A 23,792-nucleotide genomic window follows, 5' to 3' on the forward strand; every position below is an offset into this window, starting at 1 on the left:
ATTAATTGAAGCTTGAAATAAATGATTTTTTTTAATCCAAACTCTTCATGTAAATGTAATAACGGCGCAGACTCGTGTCACTGATCTACACCGAGTCAGAAAATACTTTGCTTTGAAATCACTAAAATAAATCACAATCCCGCCTCCCCTTTGAATAGGTTTAACTCAAACTTCGGAGCATCTTCAGTGCTTTTAGGAACAGCATTTTCTTTCATATAAGAGATTAACGGTGTTCCTGCTCACCCAGCGTCTCTAACCCTCACTGCGTTATGGGTAATGTGGACATTCCCACTGCAGCGAGAGATTCCCAGATTAATCCGTAGGAACAGGGTGTGGGATTTAGGTGTCTTGACCTTTGACCTCATCACAAGCTAATCCATTCCTCAGGGATGTGATTTGGGGCTGGTGAAATTATCTGAAAATTTTAGCCGGGGGCAGCGCCCTGGTGGGGGGACAAGGGGGGGCGAAGCCCCCCGAAGCTCCTGGGTTCTGGGGTTTTCTGACTTAAAAATTGTACTAAAATGGCAAGCAAACACACAAGAAAAAACTTGTCATGATTAACAAATTCAAGCCAATTTAATGGTCAACATGCAACTCTGAGCCCCTACAGTAAATTCAATGATTCTTAACTGACAAAAAGCCAAAACATGAAACCTAAAAATGTCATTCTAAATTAAATCATCTGCATTAGAATAAATAGAAAACTGTATAAGGAAAAACAAAATTTATACTTTCAGTTACTGTCGAAGTTGAACATACCTAAATGTGCCTTTTCAAACAAACATGATGCAACATAAGAATTCATCCAGCATTATTTATTAAACTCTGTTGCTCCTGGTCGTCTCCCGGTTTGCTGCTTATGTATGGCAACTTCTAATATTTGATTCGCCGATCAAATGTCTCACAGTCTTATGTCCAACGTCTGTAGCAACCTCTTTCTCCAACCATTCCCAGCGGAACTTGTTTTTCACTATTCTGTCGATTTCTTTAACTCGATTTGCATCTTTACGCTCGATCACGGAGGCTGCCATCTTTCAACTCTTTGTTTGAAGCGAGCTTACGTACAGCTATCTAACAAGCGCGTTCATTGGTTGTTACACAGCGATGGGCCAATCACGTACCTCGTTTCATCTCAATGACGGAATTACTGAAAGTCGGAACGAATAGGATACGAATGCGGATTTTTGAGTGAAAAATCGGAAAATTTTTTTTTCAAGTTTTGAGGTGAAAAAAGCAGAATTCCGCGAATTCACGGAAAAATCACATCCCTGATTCCTGCTTTTACTCACAGCCTGATTGAAACCTCACACATTCTACAGCGTCTCTACAACAGCATCTGCTCCTGACTGATAGTGTGTGAACTTTGACCTCATGACCCCGCTCTCTCTCTCTCTCTCTCTCTCTAGTGGTGACACGCCCATACTACGACCTGCTTTTGCACCAGAAGCCGTCGGCGTTGCCCCAGCAGGTCATCATGCTCGCCGAACCCAAGCGCAGAAACTTCTGGCACAACATCGGCCGCCTGACACCGTTCAAGAAGTAAAGCGTGAAGAGGACAGGCTGCGACACGCACCTCACTTTACTACTAATCACTAATCTCCAGCCAGCATGTGCACATCACTGGGTTATATGCAAAATACTGCGATATTTACAATGCAGTGTTCATAGCCTCCATATTTCAGCTCTGTCCTGAGGGCGGAGTCACGTCTCCCTGACTTTTTTTCTTTTTACGGGGAGCGTCGCATGTGTCCTCCTTCTTGTGCCTGAATTCATTTTTCTGTTCAAGAACAATTTTTATTTAACGTTTCACTGTGAATGCACTTTATGGGTCTGTTACAATCGAGACTGAATCGGGAGCCAGCTGTCTGCGTTTCATGATTAGCACGATGGCTCGTTCTGCTAACACTCCGCTAACGCGACTACTGCTGCACATCCTCCTGTTACAGTCTTGAACTTTTTTTTTTTTAATTTATTTTCATGTCCAGAACTGGATTTTTTTACATCATTTGATACTGTGTGTGATGATACTGTTGTACTGATGTTATTCAAAAAGGGTTAAACATCGTTTTCACACTGTTTCAATTATTACTCTTTTGTTTTTATTTTTAAAGTGACAGTTTCCAAAAATGGATTGGCTGATGGAACACCCTGAACTGTCACTTTAATGTTTTCAGGTTTGTGCATCATCCTCATGCGCATAAGAACTCGTCTACACTCAAAGTAAAAATAAAAGCAGTGGCCTGAACACAAACTGCTGTAAAAGCCAACACTCGCTGTTGGACATTTTCGACCCAAACGAGTGCCCTGATCGCTCAGTGTAAATATAAACACAGGGGTTTCACTGATAAAACAGTGTTATAATGATAAATAAACTGTTTAATGATGTAATGTCAGCTCTCTTCCTTACATGTCTGATTGGCTCTCAGAGAGATCATTACTGCTTCATTAATGAGTTTGGTTTGTAATTAGTGTTTTTTTACTCTTACGTTAGAGCAGCTATAAACATTCACTCCCTCAGCAGGCTCTCCATTTTCTCTCAAACTTGAACAAAAAAAAAAAAAATCACAGCGTGTTCCATTGTGTTCCTGAGAAACTGAAGTGTAAACTCCTTAAAGGTCCAGCTTCACCTCTGACTGGTACACAGCGCTCACACTGGAGACTCCTTCCACACAGACAGAAAAGTATTGAGTCATCAAATAAAAACAAAAACACACAAGTCCAACTGAAACCGCCCAAATAAATAAACAAACAAACTAAAAAAAAAAATCAAATAAAACCCAAAAGTCTAACAAACCCCCCACAAAACTATAAAGGCTTCTAAAAAAAAAAATCCAAATGAACCAAAGAAAACCAACTCACTCGAATTAAATAAACTATATAACAACCCCCCCAAATTAAATTCACCAAAAATGGAACAAAAACCCCTCAAATAAATTACCCCCCCAAAAAAACTCAATAAATAAACAAACTTGAAGAAAGACAAAATGCACAGTTGAAGAAGCTCCTGAACTCTTTACAGTTAAAAAAATAAATCATCAGGAGATGACCTCTCCCCTGGCTCCCACTACAAATTTTCCTAAGCTGAATTGGTTGCCATGGAAATTCAGATTAAAAAAAAATTCATCGCAGAAATCCCAAAATGTCAAAAGGCACAACTTCTCTAGGCACTGAACTTAACTGTCAGATTTCGTGAAAAAAAATCCTAATAGTCTTTGAGTTCTGCTCCTGAAACTAAAACGTTTACAGACAGAGTGATAGCTCCCCCCCCCCCCCCCTTTATATGCTAGGAGATTAAAAACCCTACAAACTGTGCTGTAATAAACAGCTCAATAATTTACGCTGTTCCTCTACCAGTCACAAACTACAGCCTTTAATTTAACTTTAACTCTTCCAGTTTACCTTCATGAACAGTTTCCAGTGTAGAGTGGGTGTGGCTCAGAACACACCTGTATGGAGCACTTGCATGTGACGTCACAGCCGATCCAGATTGTGACAGACGCCATCTTGTCGGTCAAACACCATATTTCCGCCCTTCTACTTCTGCTTTTACTTCTACCTTTTCTTCTGGAAAACCCTACTATATACAATTCTACTACAACGGCTGCGGCTACAAGCTCTCCCTACCTGTGCACGTTTTTTATGTGCATTTCTGCGTGTTGTTCGTCTGTACCGGACTTCAATATCCACTACAACCGTATGGACTTACTGGACATTGGTTTCCAGCAGAAAATGATGGTTTGTAGCGATTTCCATTGCATGCACAACATTCCGGACGAGATAGCAAGACCAGCGGGGTCTCCGTGGATTGTTATCGGAAGCAAAGCGAAGGAGGCGGCGCCGGGAGAGGAAGCAAAAGCGAGGCTGCAGAGCCGGCCTGTTGACTAAGCTCAGAAAACAGCCACTCAAATCTCCACTGCTAAGCCTCTACCTCTCCAACGCCAGATCCATGTAAACAAGACGGACGATTTGGAATTACAGCTGGAATTGCCTTATTCTATAATCGGCTGGTCAGTGCTATACTCAATACTTAAGTGACTTACCCGTCCAATGAAGACTGTTGTTTTCTTGTTTACAAGATGCCACATCTGAGTCACTGACAAATCCTGAATTTCTGTAAAGATAACTGTCCAGAGATTTATAAGCACGCAGTGCTTCACCACTGAACAGCGAGGGAAAGTTGATGAGGTAATTATACACGTCTGGGTATTCCACCTCTGGCAGTTCAACATCCACTGACACGGTCGTGAAAACTCCGTCCGGTAAGCCATAAGGGTCACTAATCTGTAGGTCGTTTATTTTAGACATATATCTAGTTATCTGTTCATTAGAAAAATGAGCCGTGTAGTCCGTCGGTTGAAATTTATCCATTCTGTACACGAGTGCAGCAGTATTCAGCTGTGTTTTTTACCGACAAGATGGCGGCTGTGTACTTTCCAGTCACGTGACTGCAAGATCTCTATAGGAGAGGAAAAAGCCTAAAAGTGGACCTCCCATCTGTTTCTGGGTTGTAGAATTTTCTTATATCAATCATAGCCAGTCTCTTTTGTTTTAGCTTTTGGACCCGGAAGTCAATTTTCCTTACAAGTGACGTCACACTTAACAGCTCTCATAGAATCATCTACCAGGTAGTTGTCAAAACAATTTTCTCGCTTTGTGATTAGTCTTTCTTTTTCACTTTCTCGCCTTCTAAGTTTTTCTTCTTCTGTTAAAATTCGTTTTCTTTTTCCTTTGTTCTCCTCTGCCATCATTTCCAGATGTATAATTCCATATACTTTTAAACTGGAAGTTGTTATTATTTATTTCGGCCCGCGTGAGCGGAGCACCATACTGTACCTAAGAAAAAATGGTAAACCCATCGAGTCCACTAACCGGCCACTTGCTCCCGGCCATTCGAAATTTACAAACACTGACAAAGTTGGTTGTTTTTTTGCAGACACTTTGCAATGATTTGCTAGCTTTGAATTCCCTGGTCTTAACTTGGACCAACACAGAACGACTCTTCTCGATCCTTTTCGTTTGCAAACTTTTCGAAAGCAAACCTGGGCTTCCTGTGGTGGTACACGCACACAGACAAACCACAAAACATCGACTCGATGGGTTTACCATTTTTTCTTAGGTATGGTGCTCCGCTGGGAGCTCTGCTAATAACACCACAGGATGTTTCTGTCTCCATCTCGCCGTCACTGAAACCACAGACAGGAAATATCACTGACTCTCCTGCAGACATCCTGCACAATAACCACCATTTCACATTAAACCCCGCCCCCTGCATGTGTTCTCTTCATCAGATCAAAGAAAAATAATTAAATATGTAATATATTCAGTGTGGGGCGGCACGGTGGTGTAGTGGTTAGCGCTGTCGCCTCACAGCAAGAAGGTCCGGGTTCGAGCCCCGTGGCCGGCGAGGGCCTTTCTGTGCAGAGTTTGCATGTTCTCCCCGTGTCCGCGTGGGTTTCCTCCGGGTGCTCCGGTTTCCCCCACAGTCCAAAGACATGCAGGTTAGGTTAACTGGTGACTCTAAATTGAGCGTAGGTGTGAATGTGAGTGTGAATGGTTGTCTGTGTCTATGTGTCAGCCCTGTGATGACCTGGCGACTTGTCCAGGGTGAACCCCGCCTTTCGCCCGTAGTCAGCTGGGATAGGATCCAGCTCGCCTGCGACCCTGTAGAACAGGATAAAGCGGCTACAGATAATGGATGGATGGATTCAGTTTGAGAAACACAACAGATGAGACAGAAATAGAGTTGATTTTCCTTTATATTCACAGCTTTAACACTGTTCCTGAAGGCTGCAGTGTGTCCATTCCATTCTAACAAACTTCAATACAACACAGCCAAGGGGACAAGGGAAAGTCAACAAGGGTGTGTTTAAAAAACAAACAAACAAACAAAAACAGGATCACAATCATGCTCTCTTGCACGTCTCACGCGTATCAATTCTCCTTTTAGACCAAAACAAACAGTAATAATTATTACATTTGGCTTCATAACCACCTGTTATGTTTATTAAAGCTTTATAACAGTTCATAGCACTCAGGATTAGTTATAAAGTCGCACACTAAGTATAAAACTTATTTTTATGGCACATTAATGAAATGCTAAAGTGTTTTTTTTGGCTACTCACAAGCAAAAAGGCACAAATACAGAGTGTGAAATGACACAGGCAGGTCAGTGTGTGCGCGCGTGTGTGTGAGTGTTATCTCTGTCAGTTGAGCAGCTCCAGGTAGGTGATGGGTACTTTGCCCCTTTGATGTCCTCTCTCCCCCATCAGCCAATCAGAATCCAGGCCCGGCTCGCTGCTCACTGTGATCACCTGACATACACCATACACATTTATTACACGCTGATGGAGGGGTGTGTGTGTGCACAAAATATTTTCATATGACTTGCTTCTAAAAGTGTTTCAGCGCCCCCTGGTGGTGTACCCTGTTCAAAATTAACATTCTTTTGTGTGTGCAAGTAAAAATCACAGCACTGACCCGAGATCAGAGTGTTACAGCTCTTACAGACTGATAAATACAGCCAGTAAAATGTTTCCTAATGTTCAATAGGGACAAACAAACATCTCCATAGAAGAATGAGTTAAAAGGACCTCATACTAGACACAAAATAAAACTTATCCAAGAAGACAGGAAACCTTTATTTAAAAAAATTAATTTGTAAAAACAGTTTTATAGGAATAAATATTAAAAGTGTACTAAATGTATATTTCAGAGGCATAAAGGAACAGTCTATAAGAATGCCTGGTGCAGGAGGCATGGCTTTTCACAGTTTAAGGTGTAATTGTGCATTAAAAATAATTTTAGATTATATTTTCAGGACAGACATTTTTTTAAAACCTGTATTTTACTCAAAGTGTTTCTGTCCAAACATCACTCACCTCGTCAGCGAGTAGCGACAGCTCACTGCTGCAGGCTGCATCGTAATCGTACAGCACGCGCGCTCGGCGTGGACCGCACGAATTACGCAGCTCGTTAAGGCTCGGTGAACTCTGACCCGGGGTCATGGTGGGGGTCGGGGTCACAGTCGTGGCCAAGGTCGCAGGGAAAGAAATTCCAGCAGAGGAGGCAGCAGACTGATTATTACTGGAAGAGAAGGCTGAAGGAAAACTGGAGGAAAGAATCATTTAATTATTATTATTATTATTATTAACACATTCTGTAACTGAGGAAGTGAAAGTAAGAAAGAAAATCATACAATTTATGGCTTAATTAAGAAGTCAAACAGTTGAAAAGAAGGAAGTAAAAAGAGGAATAAAATAAGATAAAACAGATAAAGACCAAGAAATGTTCATTTTATTCACAACTCAAGTAAAGATTCAAGAAAGATGAGAAGATAAAGAAAAGCATTTCATATCCTGTTGGGGTGAAAGTGTGTGTGTGTACACTGACCTGCCGAGCTGTTTCTGTAGATTAACCATGTACTGATAACACTGAGCGTAATACACAGCCTGGGCATCAACAAAATCACTCAGACACCTCAGGTGATGAGCCTGAACGAACACACACACACACACGTCATCAACATGGAGTCCGCTGTAGTTCCAGAACACAGATGTAAACCTGTCATTATAAACTCTGGTACTTTTATTATTAAATGTGCCTAGACTCCGCCTACTTTCACACTGTAAACACCCAATCACAGCGCTTTCCTCAAGTACGTCATCAAATTACATTTCCTCAGCACTCGCACGCGTGTGTTGCAGGATTAGTCGTTCACTATAAACAGCAGATGATTAGTGTGCGTACGTGAGTGCTGCTGATTCCCTCCAGCAGTAACCTGGTGATCTCTGCCTGGCGATCAAACTCACTCTGAGCTATCCTCAGCTCCGTCTCTGCCTGAGGAACACACACACACACGTAATTTCACTTTAACATCACATATACAGCCGGATTAATCCACCACTGGCATCGTGTCCATCACAGAAAAGTATAACTCAGTCCTGAACATGGGGAAGAACACGTAAAGAACACAGCGTTCAGCCATGTTCACTCTTACCTGCTGGATTTCCTGAGCCCAAAACTGGTCAGCATTAAGAAACAGGAACATGAGTTTAATCACACCATTATTTAATTTGTAGAACAAGAAAGAAAAAGAAACCATGCAGCACATGCAGCTAACTTTACTGCTTCATCAACTCTCAGGTCATTCTCACACTCGGTTCCTCTCCCGGGTTTGGACCGGTTTTTACTCCGAGAGTTCAGTACATGTAATGACACGTGAAAGGTCTTGTTCTGCTCCAGAGCAGCTCCCTGTTACTTGTTTACCTTGTCATGTGACTTCCTGTTTAAAAGGGTCACGATGGCAGGAAACGGGTTTTAGGATCAGTAGAGGAGATGGAACGTCTTACTGAGATATATAAATAAAAAACTGGACCATCACAGGACTGGAGCACGTGAACTGCGATGTGGTGCGAGGAATTAGCGCTTTTTTAAACAAGTCAAAAACTCAACACCTCCAGGGATCACAATTTTGAATCCCAGCGATACCACAGCCGTCCATCCATGGAGGAAGTGAAGAACACTGTGCTCTCTGGGTGGGAGGGGCATACTCCCTGTCTCCTGTCAATCACAGGGTCACCAGTCGTGTGAGTTGAGGTATGTGGAAGAGGGCAGATAGCAAGCGCATTCCTCTGAGTGTGTGACGCCACCCTGTGGCCAGGTTGAAAAGGTGTGACTGGCTTCCTGTGTTTCAGAGGAAGCACGTGTTAGCCTTTACCCTCCCCGCTTGTGACAGGCAGAGCTGACTGGTGGGCGGGATCTGACAGGCGATCAAACTGAAAAGAAACTGGGAGAAAAGTCCACTTTGATGTACGTTTTCTTTTTTTAATGGATTTTCTCGTCCTTACAGGGTTTCAGCTTTGACGCTCTGCATACAGACGTCTGCTACATGCTGTAAAGGTAAACGTGGGCATGTTTACACTGAGATCAGGAAAAACACACATTTCACGTCAGTGTGTATGAACAAAAACCTTATCGGAGTTCGGCTCACTGTTTGCAGGGACGACATGCCACACCTCTAAAAAGTGGTGTTATGCCTGTAAGCCCCGCCCCCTGGCAAGCTCAGAATTGGTCCTGGGTGTGGACTGAAGTGTGAAAATGCCCTCATTCATAAGCGATCAAAAACGAAACCTTAAAATAAACATGTTCTTATGTTTATATCAGGGATCAGTGCACAGCTTCACACAACGCAACACGTTACGAATAATAATCAGATGGTTTAAGGAAGAGGAAGGAACACTCAATGATCAGGTGAGATAACCACACACACGCGCACGTACACACACACACACACACACACACACACACACACACACACACACAGACAAAAAGGCCAGGACAAACCTTCAGCCATTTGACATGCAAGAAGGAGAGCATGTAAGAAAACACGTACTCCTCTCCTGGTGAGGGGGTGGAGCTAAAATCCTGCTTGTTAAAGCACAGGACAGGATAAAACACAGGTGGGTTAGTAAAGAGGAAAAACATGTTATCAGGGAAGAGCACTGTAGTCCTGATGTCAGAGACATGTGTGAGAGAGAGAGATTGAAGGAGGAGTGTCTATTGCCGCTATAAGTGAGGAATAACTCGTTTCTCGGACGCTCCACATTGTTAAATGTGACTATAAACCATTAAAATGTGAGACGTGTCGTTCATTAATAAATGAACCGATTGTTAAATAATGGTGTGGTGAATCACTGTAGTGTAAATGGAATTAACAGAATCCAGACTCTGTGTTTATATGAAAATCACACTTCAGTTCTAGTTTGGTGTCACGGTGCAGTGTGCCGAGTTACACATTAAACACAGTCCTCGTTAGTCAGCTTGTTAAGCGTGAACGTTTCACGTTGAGGCGTGGAGCGCTGTCCTCTCCCCCCATCACACCTGAGAGGTGCTGCTCGTGTCTTTAAGTTCTCTCGGTCTCCTTAACCACGTGCAGTACACAGGGGAGATACAGAACAGCTGAACCTTTTTCTGCTCAGACCTGTCAGAGTTCACACACAGCAGCAGGTCCGGGATCTCAACACATCGGTGTCTGTACTGTTACTCAGAACAATGTGTGTATGAGTCACTCACGCTTTAATTACAGCACCCAGGTGTGTCATGTTCATATGGAGAAGTGTTGATTTACTAACACTAACATACAGTTCAATTAATTATACTTGATTACACCACAAATGATTAATCAAATATCTGTTCATTAACACCAACACATTTAATCATTAAACAATCAGACAGAAGGCACTGTGTGTGTTGTATAGTTTATAACAGACAGGAAATGTGTGTGTGTGTGTGTTTGAGAGAGAGAGAGAGTGGAGTTCCTCACCGCAGAGCGAGCGTCCGCTACTCGAGCTTTCTTTAGCCGCGTTTTAGCTGCGTCCAGATCGAGGCGTTTCACCTGTAGCAGCTTCCGCTCCTTCTGTACACATCACCACACACACACAATGAATAAATACACTCCAGACCAGTGTGTAATTAATCACAGTGCAATCAGGTGTGTCCAAGAGTTCTTTATGTTCTGTTCATAATGATGTATTAATTATTTATATTTTTTGTTCCACAACACAAACACCTAATATAAACAAACAAAATAAATGTAAAAAAAAGAATTATTCATATGGCACTTTTATGCATTAAAATGCAGGAAAAAGGCAAATAAAAAAAATCCAACATAAGCACAAAATCTCATCTCATCTCATCATCTGTAGCCGCTTTATCCTGTTCTACAGGGTCGCAGGCGAGCTGGATCCTATCCCAGCTGACTACGGGCGAAAGGCGGGGTTCACCCTGGACAAGTCGCCAGGTCATCACAGGGCTGACACATAGACACAGACAACCATTCACACCTACGCTCAATTTAGAGTCACCAGTTATCCTAACCTGCATGTCTTTGGACTGTGGGGGAAACCGGAGCACCCGGAGGAAACCCACGCGGACACGGGGAGAACATGCAAACTCTGCACAGAAAGGCCCTCGCCGGCCACGGGGCTCGAACCCGGACCTTCTTGCTGTGAGGCGACAGCGCTAACCACTACACCACCGTGCCACCCCATAAGCACAAAATGATAAAGAAATTCTAAAAATAAATAATTCTAGGGAAAAAAAAAAAAAAAAGGTTATCGAAATATAATATACAATTAATAAAAACATTACGTAATAAATATAAGCATCATTTATATTATATATATATATATATATATATATATATATATATATATATATATATATATATATATAAATAAAATAATGGGGTAATCCTTAGGCACAAGAGTGCTCAAACTAGGAGCAATAATACAACAAAATAAAGAGAGAAAATACTTCAATTTGTACGCATGATTTTATTGCGCACCACAAGCCTGTTTCAAGAGCGACTTGCTCTCTCATCAGGTGCAGCGAGAATATCAGTACACGGCTACTTTTATACTCAAAAGATGTTTGCTAAAATAAACCTACTAGCGTGCCGGCATGCGCTGGCTAGTTCATTGCGCTTGTTTAGCGTGCCTAGGTGTGGTTTGCATACAATATAATATTTTTCTGCGAGGCACAAATTACAGTGCTTAGTGCTATTATTATATGCCGGAGCGCGTGCTATAATGTCCCATGTCAGTATATAATTTTCTCCGGATTCCTTTAGAGTCCATATATGTTTACTCAGCTGTTGCGTGACGCTTGCCCTCGTGACAGAATGACGCAGTGTGGTTATTGTAGCGTGACTTGAATGTATCCCCCGTAAGCCCGACATAGGTTTCCTTACCGCGCTCACTCTCAACGGTGGCTTGGTAAATAATGTTCTTTGTAAGGCACGCGCTGTTGAGGGGGCAGGTCATCTTATTGCGGCAGTTACACATCTTGGGCGGCTCCGGTGTTTCCGTCAGTATTTTCTTGTTATGTGCGCTGATTTTGGCGGCCAAACTTGGCATACAGGAGTAACTCAACTTAAGGGTGTTCTTGTTGAAAATCCTGGCCAAGGGATGCCCACGTCTAAAGCAATCCTTGATTGTTGTGAGGAATTTTCTCCCCACGTTTGTTTTAACCTGTTTGTTGCGGGGGGGTTAAACCACATTATCTTCCGGCCACGATTTCGTCTGGCGCGGAGTCTTTGGGCGTTGGTCGCATCAAAGCATAGGTGGTGCCCATAGCTGCTGCTGTCAAGGGCATGTTGATATTGTAGCACCGCTCTATCGAAGCATTCGGTGGGCGAGGATATTTCGTTAAGGCGTTTGTTTACCCCTACTGGAATGTTCTTGGTGATGGTGGGGGTGGGGGGGTTGCTTTCCTTATGTACATACAATGGAATGTTATTAGGTTTAGCATAGGACTCATATGATTGCTTATTAAGATCTAGATTCACATCCAGGAAATTAACCACTTTTTTGTTTGCATCTATTGTTATTTTCAGGCTGCTGTTGGTAAAATACTTTACATATTTCCTTCTTTATTCGTTCGATGCGCTGTGGCGTATCATGAAAAGCGCCGAGGCCATCATCTCTGTACAAGCCCACACGCCCACTAGCGTTGGGGGGAAGTTGGTGTAAAAGGAACATTCCCATGAGCTCACACGTTTCTGCCCCGTCGTACGACCCCATTGTAACGTCGAAGCAGTCTTGGAAGTCTCTCTTTATCCAAGTGTCGTTATTACTGAACAGCAAAGATTGTTTGGCATGCAAGATTATTTCTTTGTCTTCCGCGCTTTTATATATATATATATATATATATATATATATATATATATATATATATATATACACACACACGCACACATACACACACACACACACTTTATATCATAAATCTTATTTAAGATTTAACAATGAACAAAGCATAAAGTAAAAAAAAAAAAAATCAACATTTTATACAAAATTTAAATGTCAAAAAATGAGCAGCGGATAATTACTTATTCGCCCGTAGTCAGCTGGGATAGGCTCCAGCTTGCCTGCGACCCTGTAGAACAGGATAAAGCGGCTACAGATAAGGAGATGAGATAATTACTTATAAGACTGAAGTCTAAAATAAAGTTCAAGGTAAAATATCCACATAAAATATAGGTGAAGAGATCCTGTGTTAAAGTAAGGACTGAAGCCGGGTTTAGTAACGTTTCATTTTTACGGTACGCGATAAAGGACACGGCCGCTCGCACACGGCCGCCAAACCTGATGTCAGGTACATGTTTATTAAACACTCTTAACACCGCTGCTCACCAAGATGGTCTTATAATCCCCATCGATAAAGTTCCTGAACGGGGTAAGGAAGTTAATGGCTGAGCTCTGGATGAGCTCTCGCTCCGAGCCGCCGAGCTGCTTCTCCACCTCGCCACATTTAATCAAAGCACTGCCTGGAACAAGGAGAGAAAAGAATCATCAACACCACAAATCTGTTTCAACACGTGATCTTTAACCCTGACTTCATCAACACAATTAAAAACAAAAGCACAGAACACAACTGTAGCCGTGTGATCAACATCACTATTACATCATCCAAAGGGTTTAAATCCACCGACACCACAGCAACTTACCAACAATTACTGCTTTATTTACTAAACAATGGCACATCATACTTCTTATCCCTTTATAGTTACATTTAATGTCAGAGAAATGAGCGAGTTCCTGTTTCTCACTGATGCTACAGCAGCTATAAACACCGTTCCCTCACCAGACTCTCCTTATTCTCTTTCTTAGAGTTAATAAAACTTACAGTTCCAGCTTCCCCTCTGACTGTTACACAGCGCTGACACTGGAGACTCCTTCCAGACACATTACTCATGACAGAGAACTTCATCACGTCAAAGACTACACACATCTTTAATCTGTTTACCATCAGTGGAGTGTCTGCTGTACACACCCCTGTGAATTAGGAGTTACTATAGAAACCATCATGTATTAGAACGACTGCATTAATATAATAGACAATAAGATAAAACAGTGAGATATAAAGTTATTATTATCGAGTTTTATTATAAAGGTATGATGTAGTTATTGTCTCTCTGATGGACTTTCAACTTACTTTAATTAAACCTGATCATCAGGTCAAAGTGCATGCATGTACACACGCGCACGTTTCTTCTTTCACTTTTCTTTTAAACACAGCAGTATTTGATGAGGTGTAACACAAACTGTTCTCCTCCCTCGTGTTTAGCCTATCAGACGTGAGCTGAGGGATGTGGGTTTTTTTTTTTTCCCCACCGCTCAGGTAAAGGTTTTTCACCGTATGCCGTTCCAGGTCCGAACTCGTGCCCGGCGTCGATCATGCACTCCCCCAGCAGCTCGTGGTTGTTGACTCGTGTTGGGATTTTCCTGTCCAGCTTCTCATACAGAAACTCCTCCATCCTCACATCTGTTCAATTCACACAAATTCAATTTATTTACAGCGAGCACAATCACATGATCCCCTCACGCTGCTCATTACTGCAACATCCTCAGGTCAAAAAAACAAACAAACAAAAAAAATCTTCATGATTTTAAAAGCCTTCCACTCTTTCAGCACTCTGTTTGATTTAATTTATAAACAAAAGGAACGGTATTAAGAGTAAATATGATATCATGAGAAAGTGACTCAGTAAACACGATGCGTGTAAGAGCAGAAACATGGGAAGGTCTAAAGACTAAAGGAACGAATTTATTTCTTTACTGTCCTGAGGTTTACTTTCATATCAGAATATTTGTGTTTTGGAATTATCCATACTTTAGCTTCATAAAACAAGAAAAAGTCTTTAAGAAATAACTTTTCAAACATGTGCACTGACAAATAAAACACTTGTCTATCAAATGGAGCTCTTAGAATTCTTGCTTGTTTGTTTGCAGTGTTTATCCCAAACACAGTAAATGGTGATATAATTAACTATTAAACTTTAACACCATTATTAAATGAATAACAGTGTAATTTATTATGGATGGGCATCACGAGAATTTTTGTATCACAATATATGATCAGCGTATCGTGATACGTATCATGATATTTTAGTGTACAACCTCGATTCCAAAAAAGTTGGGACAAAGTACAAATTGTAAATAAAAACGGAATGCAGTAATTTACAAATCTCAAAAACTGATATTGTATTCACAATAGAACATAGACAACATATCAAATGTCGAAAGTGAGACATTTTGAAATTTCATGCCAAATATTGGCTCATTTGAAATTTCATGACAGCAACACAGCTCAAAAAAGTTGGGACAGGGGCAATAAGAGGCTGGAAAAGTTAAAGGGACAAAAAAGGAACAGCTGGAGGACCAAACTGCAACTCATTAGGTCAATTGGCAATAGGTCATTAACATGACTGGGTATAAAAAGAGCATCTTGGAGTGGCAGCGGCTCTCAGAAGTAAAGATGGGAAGAGGATCACCAATCCCCCTAATTCTGCGCCGACAAATAGTGGAGCAATATCAGAAAGGAGTTCGACAGTGTAAAACTGCAAAGAGTTTGAACATATCATCATCTACAGTGCATAATATCATCAAAAGATTCAGAGAATCTGGAAGAATCTCTGTGCGTAAGGGTCAAGGCCGGAAAACCGTACTGGGTGCCCGTGATCTTCGGGCCCTTAGACGGCACTGCATCACATACAGGCATGCTTCTGTATTGGAAATCACAAAATGGGCTCAGGAATATTTCCAGAGAACATTATCTGTGAACACAATTCACCGTGCCATCCGCCGTTGCCAGCTAAAACTCTATAGTTCAAAGAAGAAGCCGGATCTAAACATGATCCAGAAGCGCAGATGTCTTCTCTGGGCCAAGGCTCATTTAAAATGGACTGTGGCAAAGTGGAAAACTGTTCTGTGGTCAGACGAATCAAAATTTGAAGTTCTTTATGGAAATCAGGGACGCCGTGTCATTCGGACTAAAGAGGAGAAGGACGACCCGAGTTGTTATCAGCGCTCAGTTCAGAAGCCTGCATCTCTGATGGTATGGGGTTGCATTAGTGCGTGTGGCATGGGCAGCTTACACATCTGGAAAGACACCATCAATGCTGAAAGGTATATCCAGGTTCTAGAGCAACATATGCTCCCATCCAGACGACGTCTCTTTCAGGGAAGACCTTGCATTTTCCAACATGACGATGCCAAACCACATACTGCATCAATTACAGCATCATGGCTGCGTAGAAGAAGGGTCCGGGTACTGAACTGGCCAGCCTGCAGTCCAGATCTTTCACCCATAGAAAACATTTGGCGCATCATAAAACGGAAGATACGACAAAAAAGACCTAAGACAGTTGAGCAACTAGAATCCTACATTAGACAGGAGTGGGTTAACATTCCTATCCCTAAACTTGAGCAACTTGTCTCCTCAGTCCCCAGACGTTTACAGACTGTTGTAAAGAGAAAAGGGGATGTCTCACAGTGGGAAACATGGCCTTGTCCCAACTTTGAGATGTGTTGTTGTCATGAAATTTAAAATCACTTAATTTTTCTCTTTAAACGATACATTTTCTCAGTTTAAACATTTGATATGTCATCTATGTTCTATTCTGAATAAAATATGGAATTTAGAAACTTCCACATCATTGCATTCCGTTTTTATTTACAATTTGTACTTTGTCCCAACTTTTTTGGAATCGGGGTTGAAAGAATGGCATTTCTTTTCTTTAAGCAAAACAATTATTTAAGGAAACAAATGTAATCATTATTAAACAAATGTGATTTATTGACTATTTAACTAGTTACATGCACTAGTAGTTTGCTAAATAGCCTGTGTGTAAAGGAAATTACAATGTAGTCAAGCTACACAAATTTGAGTAATAAAAAATAATGTTAGACAAACACTGTAATGTTTGAGCATAGAGAAAAAAAAATCACAACACATCTGGCAGCTTTTTGTAAAGGATGGAAAAACACGAGTAAAAGGCAGTCACTTCCAGCCAGATAGAAGATTGTCTCACATCAGTAATGCCCTACCCTAGATAAAGTCAACTTCACACTGGGCTGGGGGGCGTCGTGGCTCAGGTGGATAAGGCGCCACACCATAAATCCGGGGACACGGGTTCGATTCCGACCCGAGGTCATTTCCTGATCCCTCCCCGTCTCTCTCTCTCCCGCTCATTTCCTGTCTCTACACTGTCCTATCCAATAAAGGAGAAAAAAGCTAAAAAAAAAAAATCTTAAAACAAAAAAAAATTCACACTGGGCTTCAGCATACTTAAGTTACTGATTTTATTATGATTTATATATTCTACCACATAATGAAATGCAATGTTGTGCTGTTTAAAACACAACTTGTTTTAAGTTTTATTCCAGTTACCTATTGACGGTCAAATTAATTCAAGAAAAATCAGAATCAGATAAAATAAGTAATTTATGCATACATGTGCTCCTGTGATTAACAGATTGTGGTTGCAGTAAAACAAATTCCTTACCAATTCAGCATGTTGTAAGCTGCTTTTAACTTCTTCCTAAACTTGGGAATACATTTTGGGAATGACGACCTCTGAGAAAGTTTTTCTAGATGGCACTTGATACCGGGGCTCACATTCAGCCAGCATTTCCCTGAACACTTTGGATTCCACCATGCTGTATGGCCTCATGTCTTTCACGATGAATCTTGCTATTTTAGAAGTGATTCGTTGCGCTTTTTCAGGATGTACTCTCGTATTTATTGGTACTAGAAAATGCATTATTTATAGTTTGCTGTTTTGGCGCAGAATGTGAAATATGTAGAGTGCTCGTCTGTTGCACGGCCTGTTGCAATTCCATGGGGGTTTTGCTATTAACAGCGCTGCATGACGAAACAGCCGAAACACTTGGATGATGGCGTCTCAAATGTGTTGTTAGATTAGTTGTTCCCCCAATACACTTAACTATAGCTTTACAAATTTTGCACCCAGCAACGTTTTCTTTGCTCCTGCTTTCCCCCTTTTGAATAATTAAGCTGCAGTGCTGCCAAACAGCAGCCTTTCCCTTAGGATTTTTCACAATGTTGAACTTGTAGTCATCGGCGCCGACGGAGGCCGCCATTTCGAAAGCGTGACCAAGCAACTATTTTTCGCATTCGAGCAAGGGATTCTGGAACCTTCTATTTATTTATCATCTCAAAAACAATAAATATGCTAGTGAATTATTATATTCTTCGAGATTTATACATTGAAATAAAAAAAACGAAAGCAGTTGACCAAATATTTTCAACATTTCCATGATTAGACGAACTATTTATGGAAACTTACAAAGATTCCCGAGTGAACCTGACTGAACCGACATGTCAAAATCGTACCGCGATACGTATCTTTTTCAAGCTGCGCCGCGATATATCGGTATACCAATAATACTGCGCACCACTATATATAGAATTGTTGACTCTATCATCAGGATGAACACAATGATGCTTTACGGTTAATGATTGCCGTGATGTTTCCTGACGGCTCTTACTCGGGTTGGGCTGCAGTAACACCTCCGTCTGCTTCATGATCTTCTCAGTCCAGTGTTTCGTCGACTCGGATTTTGCCAGCAGGTTCTCCAGGTGAGCGTCTAACTCGGTTCTCTCCGCCTGCCCGAGTTTCTCCTCCGTGAACTTTAACATTTATACGAAATAAATTAACAAGAGAAAGAGGAACAATCGCTAATAACAATTTAAATAATTACATTATAATAATACATTATCTGACTGCATGAGGAAACGATTTATCTGTATTTACATTTTAAACACTTGTGCGGGACCTCAGTACAGAATTAATACAACATGCCTGATTTCAGACCCAGATTTCTGAATAATTTTACTTTAATATTTTTCTCCTGCATCGTAAACAGGTCACATTCAGTGTGAGGTGATTTGTGAGACTGCAGTCGAGTGAAAATTCAGTTCAACTTAACGACAAACACAACAGAGTTACATCATCATTCACCTTTAACCTCACTTTCACTGCACAATAACATAAATCACACTGTTTATAAAATCTACAATATCAGTCCTGTTCCAGATAATGACTAAACAATGCATACACACACTAAACACTGCACACACACTAACCACAACGCTGCGCACCACAACGCTGCACACACGCACTGCGCGCCACAACGCGGCAACACACACAAACACCACAACGCTGCGCACACGCACTAAGCGCCACAACAGTGCAACACATGCACTAAACGCCACAACACTGCACACACACACACTAAACGCCACAACAGTGCAACACACACACACACACACACACACACATACACACACACTAAACGCCACAACAGTGCAACACACGCACGCACTAAACGCCACAACAGTGCAACACACGCACGCACTAAACGCCACAACAGTGCAACACACACACACACTAAACGCCACAACAGTGCAACACACACACACACACACACACACTAAACGCCACAACAGTGCAACACACACACACTAAACGCCACAACAGTGCAACACACGCACGCACTAAACGCCACAACAGTGCAACACACACACACTAAACGCCACAACAGTGCAACACACACACACTAAACGCCACAACAGTGCAACACACACACACACTAAACGCCACAACAGTGCAACACACACACACACTAAACGCCACAACAGTGCAACACACACACACACACACACACACTAAACGCCACAACAGTGCAACACACGCACGCACTAAACGCCACAACAGTGCAACACACACACACACACACACTAAATGCCACAACACTGCACACACACACTAAACGCCACAACAGTGCAACACACACACACACACACACACACTAAACGCCACAACAGTGCACACACACAAACGCCACAACAGTGCAACACACACACACACATATACACACACACACTAAACGCCACAACAGTGCAACACACGCACGCACTAAACGCCACAACAGTGCAACACACACACACACTAAATGCCACAACACTGCACACACACACTAAACGCCACAACAGTGCACACACACAAACGCCACAACAGTGCAACACACACACACACACACACACACTAAACGCCACAACAGTGCACACACACAAACGCCACAACAGTGCAACACACACACACACACACACATATACACACACACACTAAACGCCACAACAGTGCAACACACGCACGCACTAAACGCCACAACAGTGCAACACACACACACACTAAATGCCACAACACTGCACACACACACTAAACGCCACAACAGTGCACACACACAAACGCCACAACAGTGCAACACACACACACACACACACACACACACACACACACACACACACACATATACACACACACACTAAACGCCACAACAGTGCAACACACACACACACACTAAATGCCACAACCAGCGCTCGAAACTAACGGTGTCCCGACGTCCCGGGGACCATAAAACATGTCATCGGGACACAAAATTATCATATCTGGGACAATCCCGGGACAATGGAAAAAAATAGATCTAGAAAAAAAGTTCTACATTAATATTATTTACAAAGCCGTAACACATACGTAGACATTCACCTAATTTGTCAATTTTAATTTTAAAACGTTAACAGCGAAAAATACATAGTAGCTACACTTTCGATGCACCTGCATCCGTAGGCTACAGAGCAGCGCATTCTGTTCTAGAATCTTCGGCCGGAGTCCGCATTATATGGACTTGGAATGGAATTGCTACCGCACACGCTGCGCCGACTCTTGCCAGAACAAAAATGCTGAAGTGGTTGAAGCGGACCGACCGCGGGGAAGAAACTGAAAGCCCAGACATAACGTCTCCGGGACCTTCAGGATCCAAAGTGTCATCGCCTGGTCTGCAGGCAACGCTAGCAACTGAATGAACTTAATGAACACTGTTAGACACGTTATAAAATACAACAGGAATGATGTGGATGATACTGACGGAAGATACCGTTCAACAGAATAAGTGAGTTTTCTTGGTGTCTTTCTAGTTCAGAAAGTTTAGTCAGTCAGCAGCACAACTAGGCTCGGACCTGGCAGGTCCGTGTATCATCGTTTTCCAGATTGAATGGAATACTTGAATGATCGGATGATACACAGACCCTGGCACTATGCTGATGTTGCTAACGTTTGCACCCGGCAGCGAAAGTTCATAAAATGGATAATGGAAAGTTCATAAAAATGGATAACGGAAAGTTCATAAAAATGGATAACGGTAATGGTGAAAATTATAAGTTGGCCTTATAAGTGCCAACAGATATTCAAGGTATAAGTAGATGAAATGAACATAAAAGGGGTCTTATTTTCAACTAAAGTGTACTGCAGATGTAGGGAGTTGAAACATTTTCTGAATGAGCTAGTTGGCCCCTTTAAATAAACGGGTATCTATTCATACAGTGAGATCGCCAAAGTTTAATAAACTGAAAATGCAATAACTGTAATTTTGAAGTAGATGATGTATAGGACATGTGTCGCTTGTGTCTTGTGACTTATTGTAAAAATGATATAAAGGGTTCAAAATCGCATAGTTACAAATATAATAGTAACTTCATATGATAATATTAACCACTGGTTATTTCAGAGAGGAAAAAAATGGGGACACTATTGCTTCCATTCGGGACAATACAACACAGAATTCGGGACCACTGGGGGACACAAAGAAAAAAAGTTAATTTCGAGCCCTGGCCACAACACTGCACACACACACTAAACGCCACAACACTGCACACACACACTAAACGCCACAACACTGCACACACACACTAAACGCCACAACACTGCACACACACACTAAACGCCACAACACTGCACACACACACTAAACGCCACAACACTGCACACACACACTAAACGCCACAACACTGCACACACACACTAAACGCCACAACACTGCACACACACACTAAACGCCACAACACTGCACACACACACTAAACGCCACAACAGTGCAACACACACACACACTAAACGCCACAACACTGCAAACACACACTAAACGCCACAACAGTGCAACACACACACTAAACGCCACAACACTGCAACACACACACTAAACACCACAACACTGCACACACACTAAACACCACAACACTGCACACACACACACAAAACACACCACAACACTGCAACACACACACACTAAACGCCACAACACTGCAACACACGCACTAAACGCCACAACACTGCAACACACGCACTAAACGCCACAACACTGCAACACACACTAAACGCCACAACACTGCAACACACACTAAACGCCACAACACTGCAACACACACACTAAACGCCACAACACTGCAACACACACACTAAACGCCACAACACTGCAACACACACACTAAACACCACAACACTGCACACACACACACTAAACGCCACAACACTGCAGCAGACACACACACTAAACGCCACAACACTGCAACACACACACTAAAAACGCCACAACACTGCAACACACACACACACTAAACGCCACAACACTGCACACACACTAAACACCACAACACTGCAACACACACGCACTAAACGCCACAACACTGCAACACACACTAAACGCCACAACACTGCAACACACACACTAAAAACACCACAACACTGCACACACACACACTAAACGCCACAACACTGCAACACACACACACACTAAACGCCACAACACTGCAACACACACACTAAACGCCACAACACTGCAACACACACACTAAAAACGCCACAACACTGCAACACACACACACACACACACTAAACGCCACAACACTGCAACACACACACTAAACGCCACAAAACTGCAACACACACACTAAAAACGCCACAACACTGCAACACACACACACTAAACGCCACAACACTGCAACACACACACTAAAAACACCACAACACTGCACACACACTAAACGCCACAACACTGCAACACACACACTAAACGCCACAACACTGCAACACACACACACACTAAACGCCACAACACTGCAACACACACTAAACGCCACAACACTGCAACACACACTAAACGCCACAACACTGCAACACACACTAAACGCCACAACACTGCAACACACACTAAACGCCACAACACTGCAACACACACTAAACGCCACAACACTGCAACACACACTAAACGCCACAACACTGCAACACACACTAAACGCCACAACACTGCAACACACACTAAACGCCACAACACTGCAACACACACTAAACGCCACAACACTGCAACACACACTAAACGCCACAACACTGCAACACACACTAAACGCCACAACACTGCAACACACACACACTAAACGCCACAACACTGCAACACACACACACACTAAACGCCACAACACTGCAACACACACACACACAACGCCACAACACTGCAACACACACACACACTAAACACCACAACACTGCAACACACACACACACACACTAAACACCACAACACTGCAACACACACACACACTAAACACCACAACACTGCAACACACACACACACACTAAACGCCACAACACTGCAACACACACACACTAAACGCCACAACACTGCAACACACACACTAAAAACGCCACAACACTGCAACACACACACACACACACACTAAACGCCACAACAGTGCAACACACACACACTAAACGCCACAACAGTGCAACACACGCACACTAAACGCCACAACAGTGCAACACACGCACACTAAACGCCACAACACTGCAACACACACACACTAAACGCCACAACACTGCAACACACACACACACTAAACGCCACAACACTGCAACACACGCGCGCACTAAACGCCACAACACTGCAACACACACACACACTAACCGCCACAACACTGCAACACACACACACACTAACCGCCACAACACTGCAACACACACACACACTAACCGCCACAACACTGCAACACACACACACACTAACCGCCACAACACTGCAACACACACACACTAAACG

At 42.4% G+C, this 23,792-nt stretch overlaps 2 protein-coding genes across 5 annotated transcripts in view; one reads left to right on the plus strand and one right to left on the minus strand.

Annotated features, from left to right (window-relative positions):
* Window positions 1-2,388, plus strand: part of arhgef4 (Rho guanine nucleotide exchange factor (GEF) 4) — a 77,893-nt gene extending 75,505 nt beyond the window's left edge. For all 3 annotated transcript variants that reach the window (XM_060906572.1, XM_060906573.1, XM_060906574.1), the window contains one exon: window positions 1,407-2,388. In XM_060906572.1, the coding sequence (XP_060762555.1) occupies window positions 1,407-1,543 (137 nt within the window). In that variant the 3' untranslated portion in view covers window positions 1,544-2,388. The remainder of the gene's footprint in view (window positions 1-1,406) is intronic.
* A 3,350-nt stretch (window positions 2,389-5,738) lies between these two features.
* Window positions 5,739-23,792, minus strand: part of sh3glb1b (SH3-domain GRB2-like endophilin B1b) — a 74,733-nt gene continuing 56,679 nt past the window's right edge. The window contains exons 2-11 of one of the 2 annotated variants that reach the window (XM_060906576.1): window positions 18,354-18,495; window positions 14,197-14,325; window positions 13,194-13,327; window positions 10,322-10,414; window positions 9,343-9,423; window positions 7,997-8,020; window positions 7,747-7,836; window positions 7,390-7,490; window positions 6,879-7,107; window positions 5,739-6,311 (exon numbers count right to left, since the gene is read on the minus strand). In XM_060906576.1, the coding sequence (XP_060762559.1) occupies window positions 6,204-6,311; window positions 6,879-7,107; window positions 7,390-7,490; window positions 7,747-7,836; window positions 7,997-8,020; window positions 9,343-9,423; window positions 10,322-10,414; window positions 13,194-13,327; window positions 14,197-14,325; window positions 18,354-18,495 (1,131 nt within the window). In that variant the 3' untranslated portion in view covers window positions 5,739-6,203. The remainder of the gene's footprint in view (window positions 6,312-6,878; window positions 7,108-7,389; window positions 7,491-7,746; window positions 7,837-7,996; window positions 8,021-9,342; window positions 9,424-10,321; window positions 10,415-13,193; window positions 13,328-14,196; window positions 14,326-18,353; window positions 18,496-23,792) is intronic. The other variant, XM_060906575.1, reaches the window with a different exon arrangement.

The sequence above is a fragment of the Neoarius graeffei genome, chromosome 23 (genome assembly GCF_027579695.1).
Source record: "Neoarius graeffei isolate fNeoGra1 chromosome 23, fNeoGra1.pri, whole genome shotgun sequence".
Lineage (NCBI taxonomy): Eukaryota > Metazoa > Chordata > Actinopteri > Siluriformes > Ariidae > Neoarius > Neoarius graeffei.